We start from the raw sequence: 15,492 nt of genomic DNA on the forward strand, positions 1-15,492 counted from the left end.
GAGAAAAGTAAAGAAATTAAAATAAATTCTATAATTTTAATTTTTTTATTTAAAATAAAAATTATTTATTATTTTTATATCCCTATTCACATTTGAAATAGTCTTGAAATATTTATAGATTTAGATAATTATACTGAAGTAGATATTATTAATTATTAATTTATTAAAATATATTATTTCTAATATACCCCGGTTACTGTACTTAGAATTAAAACTGTTAACTAGATTACTATTTCTATTTATAATATATAGAAAATTCTTATTATTATTACTAATTTACAGGGGAGCACCTGTATTTTTAAATAATATTATATAAAGATTAATTAAGATCCTTACTTAGAAGATAATTTGATTTTATTATTAATAATTATATTTCAAGATCTTTATATTAATTTATTAGTATAAAATCAATAATAATAATTTAGTATATTATTTATTTCTTTTTTTTTATTACTTAATTTAATAAAGCAGTCTAGAACTTAGTAAGAATATATATTATTATCAAGCTTTCTAAAAATATTTAGCTACTGGAGAAAAGGCCTTATAATTTATTTTTAAATTTAAAAATAATTTTAATTAAACTCTAAGAATTCTGAGATATATTCTTTATAAATTTTTTTTAATAATTTCTCTCTTATAGCCCTGCAGATTATATTATTAATATTTAATTTAATAAAATATTTTCTTATAAATCTATATACTTCTTATCAGAAATTAAACTCAAGATCTTATAAAAATATATTAAAAAGAATCTAAAATTAAATTAAATTTAATTTTCTAAGAATCCTACAGGGACTTTTATTTTTTTTATATTTAAAAAAAATAGTAATTTATATCTTTATATAAATTATAGGAATCTTAATAAGATTTTAATAAAAAATTATTATTTTTTATCTTTTATTTTAAAGATTCTTGATAAAGTCTCAGATAATAAATATTTTTTAAAAATTAATATCAAGAATACCTACTACTGAATCTGTATTAAGAAAAATAATAAATAAAAAATAATATTTTATATCTAATATAGCTACTTTAAATATACTGTTATATTATTTAAATTAATTAATACTTTTATAATATTCTAGAATTATATGTACACGGCACTTCGTGGACTTTTTAATAATTTTTATATAATATATTTTAATAATATTCTTATTTTCTTATCTAATAATAAATCTTATATAAGATATATTTATTAAATATTAAAAAGACTCTAAGAAGCTTAATTTTATACTAAATTATTTAAATATTTATTTTATTAATCTTAAGTTAAATTTCTAGAATATATTATTAATACTGATAGAATATCTATAGATTCTTAATAGGTAAATAATATTATTTTATAACTAATTTCTGAAAGTTACTATAATATCTAGATCTTTTTAAGATTCTGTAACTTCTACTGTTAATTTATTTAAAATTATTTTTAAATTATTTTATCTTTTATCTTCTTACTTTACAGAGCAGTTAATAATTAAAAATCTAGAAAAATTTATCTAAATTTATATAAGCAACTTGTCTTTTATTATTTAATTATTATTTTTTAATAAATATTTTTATTAATATACTTTAATCCTACAAAATCCTGATATCTAGAAACTGATATATTAAAGAAAGAAATAAGTAATATTTTATTTTAATCTGATAATAAGAATATATTTTATTTAATTACTTTCTAGTCTTATAAGGTCTCTAGTACTGAACTAAATTATAATACTTTAAATTAAAAGTTATTTATTATTATTTATTTTTTTAAATAATAGTAACAGTATTTTGAAAATACTTTTTAAATTATTAAAGTTTTATTTAATTATTTAAACTTGTAATCTTTTATATATTAAACTAGAATTAATAAAAAATAAATTTAATAATTTATAAACCTGATTTCTTATAATTTTATTATTAAATATAGAACAGAAAAATTAAATTTTATAAATAGACTTTTTAGAATATCTTCAGGATTCCAGGTAGAACCTGCTTTATAAAAAGAATTATTAATCTTAATCTAAAAATAATTTATAAATATTTTATTTCTAATAATAAAAGACTTAATTAAAAAAAAATCTTAATTTAAATTTTAAAATATATAGAATTATCTTAGATTTAATACCTGTATTATATTAAGTTCAAAAGATTCTAATAATTAAGCTAGTATAGAGATAACTGACTGAACTATTTAAAAAAATTTATTTAAAAAGATATTTATCTCCTAGTCTATGATAACATGAGTATATATTATAGAAATTTTATATTTAAAGAATAGTAATCCTGAGTTACAAGAAATAATCTTATATTTATAGAATAAAGATCCAGAAATATAATAATAAAAAACTATTATTTAATAAAAATAACCAGACTAAAAATATTAGATAGTAAGGATTACTAGTTATTTATATTTTAAAAACTGTTATTATATCTTTTTTTCTGAGATATTATACCAGATACTTATTTATTTATATTATAATAATTTACTAGTAGAACACTTTAGAAAAACAAGAATAAAAATATTATTATATAAAAAGTTTTACTGGAATAGATTATATCATGACATAACTGAATATATTTAAATTTATTTAATATATTAAGATAATATTATTTTAAAATATTAATTATATAGCATCCTTGAATTCCTACTAATTTTATTTTATTTTTTTAATAAATTAGTAATAGATTTCATTATAGAACTATTTTTAATTATTTAATATAGAAAAACTATTAATGCTATTCTTGTTATTATTAATTAATTTTTAAAATATTATTTTTTCTTTATTTTTTTATTTATAATAACTACCCCAGATCTTGCAGAATTATTTTATAAATAAATAGAATTAATCTTTAGATTATTATCAGGTATTATATCTAATTAAAAATTAATTTTTATAAATAAATTCTAGTTTTATTTAATATATAATAATTATATAATCTTAAAGTTATTAACTATATTTTATCCTTAAATTAATGGCTAAATAGAATAGATGAATTAAACTCTTAAATATTATCTTTGATATTACTCTAACCAGTTTAACTTTAACTAGCTAATAATATTACTAATTATCTAATTTATTTATAATAATATAAATAATATAATTATAAATATATTTTCTTATTATATCTTATATAATTACTCCCCAGACTTTTATATCAGGATCAGAAATAATTTTTAATAATAAGAGATCCCAGCTGTACAGGATAAGATTAAAAAATTTAAAAAAATAAGAAAACAGTTATAAAAGATATAGTAAATAACTATAGAAAGATAAAAGGAATATTATAATAAATATAAAAAACTATTCTTATTTAAAGAAAAGGATTTAGTTAAGCTATTAATCCAGAACTTATAATTTAAAAAATTAAGAAAATTAATTTTAAAGTTTATAAAATTCTTTTAAATTCTTAAATATATCAGATCCCAAGTATATTACTTATATTTATCTGAGAAATATAAATAAATTTATAATATATTCTATATCTCTCTACTGGAATTGTAAAATATTAATTAAGATTATAAAGAATTATTTCTAATACTAAAGCTAGATAATAAAGATAAATAAAAAATTAAAAAAATTAAGAATTATTAATATTATAATAGCTAGGACTACTATCTGATTAAATAAAAAAAATAATTAAGTAAATATAACTAATAAATTTCTAGTAAAAATATAGAAAATATACCTAAAGCTATATAATAATATTAGAAATCTTATAAGAAACATAATATATTAAAAAATAGAGAATAAATATTAATAAATTATTTTATATTCTCTAAGGATAAGCCAGGGGAATATTAATTTATTAATATTATTTATTAATTTTATTACTACAGATTAAATATATTAATAAATATAAATTATCCTGTTATAAAATAATAGAAAATATTTAAATATATCCAGTCATATCTACTACTTATTTATAAGTTAAATAATAATAATAATTAGATTTCTTTTATAACTTGGAGATATTAACTGGGAAAATTAATTTAAAAAAAAAATATAAAAATCAGTTAATAATTTATTAATATTATTTTTATTATCTAAAGTCTTCTTTAAATTATTAATATCTGGGTACTGAACGGACGCTATAATCTTTATAAAATTAAGAAAGTTTTATAAAATAAAAATCTAATCTATATATCCAGGATTATCTAGTAATAAATATAATAATAATTTTATTTTATAAATATAATAATTTTTAGAAAAAGTACAGAGACCAGAATAAAAAATTAACTAGGTTAATAAAATATAATAAGTTTTAATAAACTTAGTATATTTAATAATAAATTTTTATTAAAATATTAATAATAAGACCATAAAGATCTTATTTCTTGAATTATAATAAAGACTTATATACTTTATAGTTTTAGTACTCTTTAATAAAAATTTATAAGTATAGATATCTTTAATATTATTAAATACTTTTATAAGAATATAGATTTTTTTATAAATAGTTTATTTTATATTATTATCTTAATATTCTTTTTTTAAGATAATAATAATTTATTTAATAATCTTAACAAGATTATAAGTATTTTCTAGAGTGCTAGTTACAGACTTAATAAATATTAATAAATTATATATTTATAATATAGAATATATGAAATCTACTAGATTATAAGTCTTTTTTTCTTTGGAATAGAAGTAATATAAAACAGATATTTTTATATTTAATAAATAATTAATATTATATAAAATATCTTTCTTAGAATTGAAGTTATAATTAATATATTTTAAATAGTATATATAAAAGTTATAACAGACTTTAATAGAAATATTTTATATAAAATATTTTTTTCTCTTAATTATTATAAAGTATTTGAGAATGAGACTGATGCCTGATAATAAAATAATAAAAATAATATAAAATAAATAATTAAATATAATTAAAAGATAAAAAAGACAGTAAAGAAGACTATATACTTTAATATTAAGAAGAAGAAAGCTGTAGAAAAAAAAAATATATAATAAAAATATTATATTTATATCTTAATATATTATAAAAACTCTGCACTCTTATAAACTATCTAATAATAGTAAATATATATAATACTGATAATATTATCTAGAATTCTTATATAATATTATTTCAGCTGTGTATTTTTGGTATCCTTATTTTCTATTATAAATTTACTATTATTCTGAATTAGAAATATATAAGATTATTTTTAATATCTGAACCAGATGGCTCATCCCAGCAGAAAAGAATATTATTTATAATAAAATAATTTAACTGTCAGAGCCTTGGGTATCAAAATAATATATTAAAATAATTATAAGAATTATAAGATTATTAATAGTGGTTCTATAGTTTATTAATATTTATAAAGTATTAATTTCTCTGTAAGGGACTACTGATCTCCTAAGAATCAGTCTATTTCATAGATATAGACTATCTTTGTCTTTATTATATCAATTTACTGTATTTCATGACTGATTCCTTACCTAGTCAACAGGCTTTCTACCCTGACAAGTAGATCCTATCACACAGAATTATAAATTTATATAATAAATTAAGACAAGCAGAGTAAGATTTATAATAATAAGATTTTTATATATATAAAATAAAAAATAAATAATTAAAATAATAAATATAATATTAATTTAAATTTATTAAATAATCTTTATTTTTTATCTCTGCTTTTTATTAATATATTTATTATTATTATTATTATTATTACTACTACTACTAACCACTATATCTGTGTATATATTAGATAATTAAAAATAAATTACTAAGCTTAATTTTTTATCTATTTATTTTATCTTTATTATATAGAATAAAACTGACTTTATAATATATCTATACAGAAATAATAATAATAATTATTATTATTATTATATTAGTATTTTTTTTTTAATATATTTACTAGTTACTGTCCGTCTATCCCTGCTTTTCCTAATCTTAAATAATACTGGATATTATTATATAAAAAACTCCCGGTTAGTACTAATTTTATAATTTTTATAAAAGATCTAGATTAACTAGTATTATTTATATATATTAATATAGAACTGCAAATATTTGCCTGGCTAAAAATATAATTTATTAAATTCTGATATAACTGGATTTATACTTATTAAATTATAATATATTAAATAAATTATATTAATATTTTATTAATATAATCTTAAAAAATATATCCGCCAGTCCTGTATTCCAGATATTATAATAATATAAAAAATATTTTTCTAGAATATTATTATTTACTAAATATATTTAATAATATTTATATTAAGTATAAATAGCCTGATGCTAGTAGCAGTTATATTATTTAAAATTTAATATAAGATATCTTACAGAAAATTTAGTTTTTTATATTTATTATTAATAAGAAATTACCTGTACCGGGGGTCTCTTATATAAATTTTATTATTATAAAAAAAAAAAAGAAGAAAGAAATAATTATTATATTAATATTTTTAATATATTTAAATTCTTTAATTAAGAAAGAGAATCCGGACATTAAGAAGGTACTAGTTATTATTATTATTAATAATAATAATTATCTAGTATTTTCTTGCTATCCGGCCAGGCAGGAAATACTAGATAATTAAAATTTATAAATAGAAAAAGTCTAAATAAATATAATTATTTTTTTAATTATATAATATATCTGTATTTATACTAGTATTAGTATTTATACTCTAATTATATAGAATATCTATATATAATACTCTGGATAAAACTTATATCTTTTTATAATATTCAGAATTAGTAGTTATCTGTATAACAAAGCCAAGTAAGTTATTTAATAGTATATATACAGCTTTATATAAATAAGTATTTAGATAAGTTACATGATCTAATCAGCTATATACTAATTCTGCTGGCAGTAAACACCAAAAATCGTTATTGCCCGATGGCCGCTATTGCCCGCCGTACCTGTCTGTCTTCCCCAAGCATACGCCACACACCCGCAGACTAGTTCATGAAATGAGCCCGATATCGGGCAACGGTCTATTTGCAAGATCTTAATACCCCTGCAATTTCGTATATGCATGGACTTGGGCCACATCACCCCAATAATTGTTGGCCCTCTTGGGGCTCGCCGCTTCGATGTCATTGTAGAGTTCATGTCTGGAACCGACAGCGTGGTATCGAACGGAGCCAAGAGCACCAAAGCCAGACTTCCAACTGTGAAAAGGGCGGAGGCGTGTAATGCCACTCCAGCCTGTGCTCGTCCCCTTAGTCGATCGAGGTTCACGGATATGCTGGACCAAGCTTGGGATCATTGGGAGGCAAGCACAAATGATGCTCATGTTTGTTTCGACTGTGGTCCAAATACCGGGGACAGTGAAAGTGTCTTTTACGGCAAGGAAGTGTGGTTAGTATCAACTATTCTTCTAGGAATCAAGGGAGAGCACGCACATGTCAAATCGGATACATCAATCGTGGCCATATAAACAAGCCGTACAATACTGGTCACGCAGACGCTGAGGGGATACCAGCTATCAGTATAGGGGATTAGGTGAGTTTATCAGACGAACTTACAATCCACCTACACTGAAGACCAGAGAAAGCAGAATTCGACACCGGCGTGTCTGCTTCAATCGCCAGACTACCGGTTGTGGCAGGATCAGAATAATTACATCAAGAAGGATGTTGACTGCACCCATAGCAATCCAGAAGCTCTTGTTGTGGATTGTCGTGCTGGGCTCCCAGAATTTCCACTGTGCATCTACAGGGTTCGTGGAGAAGATGAGCCCGGAGACTGCGGCTATACAGGCCCCTGCGGAGAGGCCGGTGACCACCCAATTGCAAAACAGGAAAGCCTTGTTGACGGAGAAAATTCGCCGATAGAAGAGTAATATAGATATTTTGGTCAATCCAACACTGACGTTGTAGATCACCATATCGGCTAATGTAATCTGGACCAAACAATCACCTGATGTTAGATTACGGTGTATTCCTGAATATGAATGTCCAAGGAAATGAAAGAATGCGTTCTCTACCCTGTGTTACGTGCGTACCTGGAAGTATCTTTCTAGCACAAGGGGGTCCTTGTACTGAGTGATGTGGATGCCCGCATGCCCCACGGTTGTGACGAGAGCAGTGGTGCATAGGAGCGCATAGGAAAATATCAGAGCAAGAAGACAGAACCAGTCATCCAATTTTATGGAGAGTGTGAGGGAGCGTGAGATAAATCGGAGAACTACCAAGCATGTCGATAGTAAGGTCATCAACCCCGTCACCGCGACGAAGATAACATTGAGATGGTGGGAATGTTCAGAAAGACCAGTTGCTGCCTGGAATGCCATTGTGCAATAGGCTCTTTCAGATTAGAAACGATAAAGCGGTATAGAAATGGAAGTCAGGGGTGAGGAGATATTCCCCAATGCTAGGCTGGGTCGTCACGCATCCTTGGTCTTATATCTTTTCAAGACAGCTGTAGGCAGATACCGGCCCCGAAGATTGGATAGGGAAAAGTGAGCTAAAATTGCGACGTGCTTTAGCTATGCAGCTAGGCAGTGATCTCCCCGAGACATAGTGTTAGGATCAATTAAGGCGAGAGGAGGTGCCGTCTGCTATTTATGGGATGAGCTGTTCAACTCGACATCTTGTAGCAAATCCACCCCACTGTCAAGAACACAAATAACGATATCCGTGATTCTAAGCACTTCAGCGATATATGGTAGGGACATCTGACTTAGGAGGCGAGAAGGAGCCCGCTGTGATATTGATTCAGTACGATTTGTCGCTAACCAGAATGGCACAGCCCGGTTAAAATAAATGACGAGCGGTCAATTCGTTCGTTGTCTTGTAAAGTGCATCGAAGCAAGCGCTACGCCTATCGAATACTCAGTCACATTTGAACCACTGCGCTAAAATCTTTACGACCCGCAGCGTTCTCTGCGGGGTGTCTTCTCAGAAGGAGTAGCACGGCTCATTGTGACAGAAGTCCTCTGCGAAGTCGGAACATGTGGGCCAAGAGTAGGCACCATCGACAAATTGAACTTGCTTCTGTAGAATAATTGGACTCTCAAGATTGAGCGGGGTTGAGTACTGCGAATGGTAGCATGGCTGCGACATACTTATTAAGGCTTCAGAATTTCTGGAGGCTGGGATAATAGTAGTTTAGCAGTTGCTTCGAGGGAATTACCCGAGTCCATACCTCCAACGCCGACTTTCCATGATCGCGTTCGGGAGGGGGTAACAGGTAGTTTTTTACTGGTGGAACGAAGCATAGTAATAGAGAATTAGTGTGACTCTCATAAAACTAGCGTGAGATAGTTTGTGTAAGTCACTTTGCAGGGAAGTAGAATTACTAGAGGCCTGCAGGCTAATGCGAAGCTGGGTTGCTGCATTGATGTGGGTAAGACACAGAATATTGGAGGTTGGGAGGCCGTATTGTGAAGTCGATACTGTTACAGTATATTACGCCAGGATAATACCAGTCTCCGATGGGAAAGCACTGCATAGAAGTCAGGTTCTCGGAGACTTTCATGTAGTGGCAGATTCCTTCTCATACTATCTGTATAGATGGATAGCTTTATCAAGATGAGTTTTGTCGTTGTCTCCCCTTCTTCTCCCTCCTAGAAAGCCTATCGTAGACCATGTCTTCACACTGTCAGAATATTTCATGAACACCAGATGTTCGTGATCAGTCGCGTAACTTGAGGTCTTCAGAGGCGTATCTGAAGCCAGCCGTCGAACCACTTAGGAAAATCCCGACAATGCAAAACGAGGAGAAATGATCGCGTCTTACACGTTTGACTTGGGAGCGTCAGTAGAGTAATACTGCGTTGCTTCAGCACCAAGTGTAACTTTCCACCTGTAGTCAATCCGATCGCTTCATCATCTTCGAGCTTGGGGGCCAGTGACTCTAGCTGCAGACGCTTGTCTAGCTCAAGCATACCACACTATACTCGCTGCATGCATGCAATGCTGGTATTGAACTCACTAGTGCAGGATTTAAGCCAAAAGATGGTATTCATAGTTATAAAGGAGTGTTCGTCCAGAGCTATCTTACCAGATGTATGACTGAATATCGTCTTTTCAGTCTTGTGTCGACATCATAGTATACGAGGCCGGGGATTTGTGGGGAGACATCGTTGATTCAGATGTCTAAATTCTGTACGAGCAGCAGCATGAGCGGCTGCCAAAAGTTGCATGGTTCAAAACATGATAGACTAAAATTCTACTTCATACAAACCTACATCTTGACATTAGATATAGTATATACTGATATATGTAGTCTTACTTGATATGATATACTTGAGAAGGTAGTACAGATTACGATGAAAGAACGTCTATATATCAAATAAGAAACCAAGAAGTAATCAATCAAGGGAGTGCTTCGCCGCGAAGTATACCCGGGCTCCTTAACCTTGTTTGAACATAGGGCCTACTGTATTTCCTAAAGACACCGTAAACCCAACACCGTAAACCCAGGAACATTTGCAAGCCATTTTGCAAGTAGATGTCTGATTGACAGTCATACTAGGCGATATATCGTATTCAATAGACTGGAGCAACCCTTGCTTCAATAATAAATCACGTGCATAAGAAAGGGGCTCAGTGATGGTCATGCATTGCACACAACATCATCAACATCATCGTCATCATCGTCATCATTATAATAGCAGACAATTGTTACGCAATTCCTTTCTCTAGGAGACAAATGCACTGGGAATCCTATCTGGTCCTTTTCCTGGGAGCCTGTGCCGCCGGCGTGAATGGGAAGCCCCAGGTCGACCTGGGTTATGCTCGCTACTGGGGTATTCGGCTGCCTGCTGGGGTAGATGAATACCTTGGTATGAGATACGCAGCACCTCCTTTGGGTCAACAGAGGTTCCGAGCACCGCCTGATCCAATCAGCACATCATATATTCAGGATGCATTTCAGGTAGGTGATTTATATCTCCTACAGAACAGGGCACGTACTGACGCACAGGTCGGTGGCCTTTAGTTTGGACCAACCTGCATCGGTGTTGGAGAAGAAATAAGCCAAAGTGTTGGGGAAGACTGTCTGTTTATCAACGTGTTCGCCCCATCCAACGCAACCGCCCTCTCCAAATTGCCAGTGTGGGTGCATATTCAAGGCGGCGGCTATGCATCCAACTCCAATGCCAATTTTAATGGAACGGACGTGATCCAGCACTCGGGATATGGCCTCGTCTTTGTCAACTTTAATTACCGTGTTGGGGCCCTGGGGTTCCTAGCCAGCGAGGAGATTCGGCGGGAGGGAGACCTAAATGTGGGTTTGCTGGACCAGCGGAAGGCTCTCACATGAATTAAGCAGTATATTGACAAGGTGAGTCATGGAAAAAGCTGCTATAGCGCATGGATGTTCTGACATTCTCGGTGTAGTTTGGAGGAGATCCAGACCACATTGTTGTCCATGGTGATTCCGCCGGTGCGGGCTCAGTGGCTCATCATATGACTGGGTATGGAGGTGGGGAGGAGGGACTCTTCACAGGTGCAGTACTAGAGCCTCCATTCTGGCCCACATTGCGCAAAGTTGCAGAGATGGAGTTCCAGTACACGCGGTTTGTGGATGATGTCGGCTGCTCTAATTCATCATCTGCGTTGGCTTGTCTTCAGTCTGCGGACCTCACTATAATACAAAAAGCTAACGTGCCGAGCCCATTTCCTAATGCTCCATCTGATCCATTGCCATTGTGGTACTTCCTGCCGGTCATTGATGGTGAGATGGTGCAAGATCAGTTGTATCGGCTCTTTGACCAGGGCAAAACCTTGAAAATCCCAGTACTGGTGGGCGACGATACAAACGAGGGATCTATCTTTGCATACAATGCCACAGACTCATCAGATATGTCTCGGTTTCTCCAGGCTAATTACCCGGGGCTGTCTCCTACCAACATGTCCACCATCATGGCTGCATATCCCCGTATGCGTCCCGTAGCAGACCATGGAGCCTATTTCCTGTCCGCATCCGCCGCCTATGGCGACGCCACTTTTACGTGCCCCGGAAACTCCATTGCAGCGTCAATGGCCGATCGGGTTTGGAACTACCGATACAACGTTCGAGCCCCAGAGTTGATCGATGAAGGCCTGGGCGTGCCACATATATTCGAGATTAGCGCTATTTTTGGTGTGGGCTTTGCTGGTGATAGTGAGACCACAAGCTACAACGGGATCAATGCCAACGTCGTCGCTACTGTAATGGACTATTGGATCAGTTTCGTGAAGGTGTTGGATCCAAATCCCCTCAGACGTGGCCACACACCACGCTGGGAACCGTGGATGCCCGACCTGGCACAGCGGCTCAAGATACAGAAAAATAGTACCGCGATGGAGCCAATTCCAGGGCAGCAGGCGAATCGGTGTTCTATGTGGAGAGGACTCGCGCCGGAGATGGAGATCTGATGACCTTGAGGTTGTTGATCATCGTTCCCAATTCAATGCCTGTATATCTTATGTCACTGGGCGATTCAATTATAGACTTCCTTTCAACCCCGCGCTTCACCTCTCCTCTGTATGTCATATGATTGTATCATGTTGAAGTTTTCTATGCTTTATAGTACCATTACTGCGCGAGAATACAAAATGTATACTAGTTGACATGATATCCGGATAAGGTATAAACGACGAGTTCGAGACGCCTGAACGGGGACCTATGGAAGGTGTGGGCTTATTGTGAATCAGATCTCAGACATTCATTGGGCTATGCATTACGAGCTTTTCTATGGCATTGAAATTGTGTATGCAGACACGGGCAGGCACGGAATGTGTCCCTGTTGCAGATAGTGTTGAATACATGAAATATATACTCACTCTCTCGCTTGCACCTTCGTCAAATATCTAATATCAACGGTCTATCCCATAATAGTGATGACCGCGTATAATACGATATTGTGACTCTAACAGAACTATTATCAGTTTTCTCAATAGAAAATACTCCTCGTCAAGACGAGGTGAATATACATATCATATCTACTATTAATGTACACCACATCATTGTCAAGACATAATTCAGTCTTCTGAAAGCTCTCCAAGAGGAGAGTAATACAGCATACATAATATTGAAGAAATGCTTATGAAAGTCTTAGTCTCTCGCCTTATCGGCTACGAGACCATATACTCCGAGAAATGGAAATAACCGCCTCAAGCAAATAAGACTATATACAAGATCCAGTCATGCAAACAGGGAAAGCGAAGTAGATTCGCAATTACTAGGTGCCTGACATTCACGTCGTAACGTGACTCCCGTGAGCACTAAGTCAGTGGCAACCAAGGAATGGCATACGATATACGAACATGATCTCGGGCCCACACTAAAGACAGGTCAGCCTTGCTGAGTACAATGTTTATCAGCGCAAAGGTGCAGGTGTATCGTGGAATACGGAGGGGCCTGAGCACAATGTCAGCTTGGCCGAGTATCAACTTTACGTTAAACGCTACGCTAATTCAATGCGGCCACTCATCACTTCGGTGGGCTCCGGACCTGTCAGCATCGAGTTCGGCTAGACTAGAAAGATCGGACTGGCAAGGCAGTGACTGATCCTTTGCATGCCCCTTGAGTAATACGTGAGCAGAATGTAGTAAAGGAAATTCCAAGCAGTAGTATGACAATGAAAAGACGGAATTCGGGCGAGTTCTTACTTCAGAATAAGCATGTACTGAAGGACATTTGCAGCTATATAAACTGGCATACGGCACCTGCCTTTGGGTGCCTTCTGGGATATCAAGTTTCTCACCTTTCGGAGAATACATTCATTTTGTTGAATTCGGTCGTTGGCACCTCACACGCACATCGGCTCGAAAGAAGCCAACATATTTCAACATCTTTGAGTATCTGACAATTATGCCAAAATCTTCTACCACCCAGTCCAGCATTCCTGGAAGGCTACTACAAGTCCAAAGCAAGGAGAGACCTGCAGGAGACCAACAAACAGCCACTCCACTGAAGGCACAAAATAATGTGGAGGCTCAGTACGGAGGTAACGACAAGTCTGGTGTCCTCCGAATGTTCCCGTCCGCCTGGTTGCCATATGTCCAGCTCGTCCGGCTGTGGCCTCCAGCCGCCCTTCTGCTCATTTACTTCCCCCACGCATTTGGCATCCTGCATGCTGCAATCAAAATGCAAGCTCCAGCAGAGCACGTCTTGCGAACCAGCATTGCGATCTTTGGGGGCAGCTTCTTCTTCTCCAATGCAGCTCACACATGGAACGATCTGATCGACGCACCCTTGGACGCTCAAGTGGAACGGACACGAAAAAGACCAATCCCTCGTGGGGCCATCACACCAAAAGCGGCTATTATCTTCGGATCCACTCAGGTGCTAGGTGCTGTCATATTTTTGGCATCTATGCCGTTAGGAGTTTCGACTTCCGGTCTATACGCCTTACCCAACATCATCAGTACGACCTACTATCCGTTCGCTAAAAGGCACACTCGGTTCCCACAGCTCGTGCTGGGCTTTTGCCTCGCATGGGGTGTGGTCATGGGCGAGGTGGCTATGGGAGTGCAGCCCGTGTCTTACTCCCCAGAGGCGGCCGGTCTCGCCGTTAACGTTTCGGTCATCTTCCTCGTAGCAGGAACTGCTTTGTGGGTCCTCATTTATGATACAATATACGCGCATCAGGACCTTCAAGCCGATCTGAAAGTTGGGATCAAAAGTTTAGCAGTGCTGCTGCAAGACCACACCAAGGCGGTGCTGTGGCCCGTCCTGATGCTCATGACCGGCCTCCTAGTGGAAGCTGGCCGAGCAAGTGGGCTAGGGACATCGTATTACCTTTTTGCTGTGTGCGGGTCTAGTGTGTCTCTCTTTCTCATGGTCTGGTATGTAGATCTGCAGGATAGTCGGAGCTGTTGGTGGTGGTTCAGCAACGGCTTCTGGTGGACTGGGGGCACTATCATGATTGGGTTGTTGGTGGAATATTCAAAGCAGGTCAGATTTTAGCTTCCTGCGATGTCGAGGTCACTCCCGCTCAGGGTCCGACGATTTTTGCGGGTGCGGGCCGCCGAGAGTAGACATAATTCAGCCTGTACACTAGAGTAGCTCTAGTCTGATTAGTTAGTGGGTACAAAGCTAGAAGTTGTTGGAGGTCTTGCTCGCTGTTTTGTGACGTCTAATAATACAACGTAGGACTTGGCAGAGATGGAAACTGAAGGCCAGCCTTCTTTCCTTGTGATATGGCGAGCTTCTAAGCCTGAGTATTTCTATGTATCTTACTAAGATACTTCGTAACGGGGCAACGCTCTTACATGTCGTGTGACGGCTTCTGCCATCAGCTTGGAGGCAGCGGCCATCGTTTCTCGGCTTCAGACAGCCACTGACATAGGAAAGCCCACAGGTGATACTTCCTAACCTTCTGGCGCATCATGATGAGAATTCTTGGCTGCATTAATTGTGCTGGAACGTTCGCTCAGCGCCAGCTCAAGACTGCAGTTGGATTGGATAACTATGGCGTTATGCCCGGCAGTTTGACGTGTGCCTCAACATGCCAGGAATTGGATACCTTCCTGAGATCGCCCAGCCTTGCAGCTCTTCTATTATGGCTTGGTATCAATGGTTGACTGGACCACCTTCCA

General features: G+C 33.7%; 3 protein-coding genes across 3 annotated transcripts; 2 read left to right on the forward strand and 1 right to left on the reverse strand.

Annotated features, from left to right (window-relative positions):
- Positions 1–6,965: 6,965 nt before the first annotated feature.
- Positions 6,966–8,252, reverse strand: BO79DRAFT_232701 (uncharacterized protein; the record flags this gene model as incomplete). Its single annotated transcript, XM_025684249.1, has 4 exons — positions 6,966–7,297; positions 7,363–7,427; positions 7,486–7,862; positions 7,965–8,252. 4 exons carry the CDS (start codon positions 8,250–8,252, stop codon positions 6,966–6,968), a joined length of 1,062 nt encoding a protein of 353 aa, XP_025534874.1.
- Positions 8,253–10,615: 2,363 nt separating this feature from the next.
- BO79DRAFT_221965 (putative carboxylesterase) lies at positions 10,616–12,324 on the forward strand (the record flags this gene model as incomplete). Its single annotated transcript, XM_025683542.1, has 4 exons — positions 10,616–10,840; positions 10,904–11,191; positions 11,237–11,248; positions 11,305–12,324. 4 exons carry the CDS (start codon positions 10,616–10,618, stop codon positions 12,322–12,324), a joined length of 1,545 nt encoding a protein of 514 aa, XP_025534875.1.
- A 1,438-nt stretch (positions 12,325–13,762) lies between these two features.
- BO79DRAFT_159296 (4-hydroxybenzoate octaprenyltransferase) lies at positions 13,763–14,860 on the forward strand (the record flags this gene model as incomplete). The annotated part of the gene is made up of 1 exon (XM_025678943.1): positions 13,763–14,860. One exon carries the CDS (start codon positions 13,763–13,765, stop codon positions 14,858–14,860), a length of 1,098 nt encoding a protein of 365 aa, XP_025534876.1.
- Positions 14,861–15,492: the final 632 nt, after the last annotated feature.

This window comes from Aspergillus costaricaensis (assembly GCF_003184835.1).
Source record: "Aspergillus costaricaensis CBS 115574 unplaced genomic scaffold BO79scaffold_45, whole genome shotgun sequence".
Taxonomy (NCBI): Eukaryota; Fungi; Ascomycota; class Eurotiomycetes; order Eurotiales; family Aspergillaceae; genus Aspergillus; species Aspergillus costaricensis.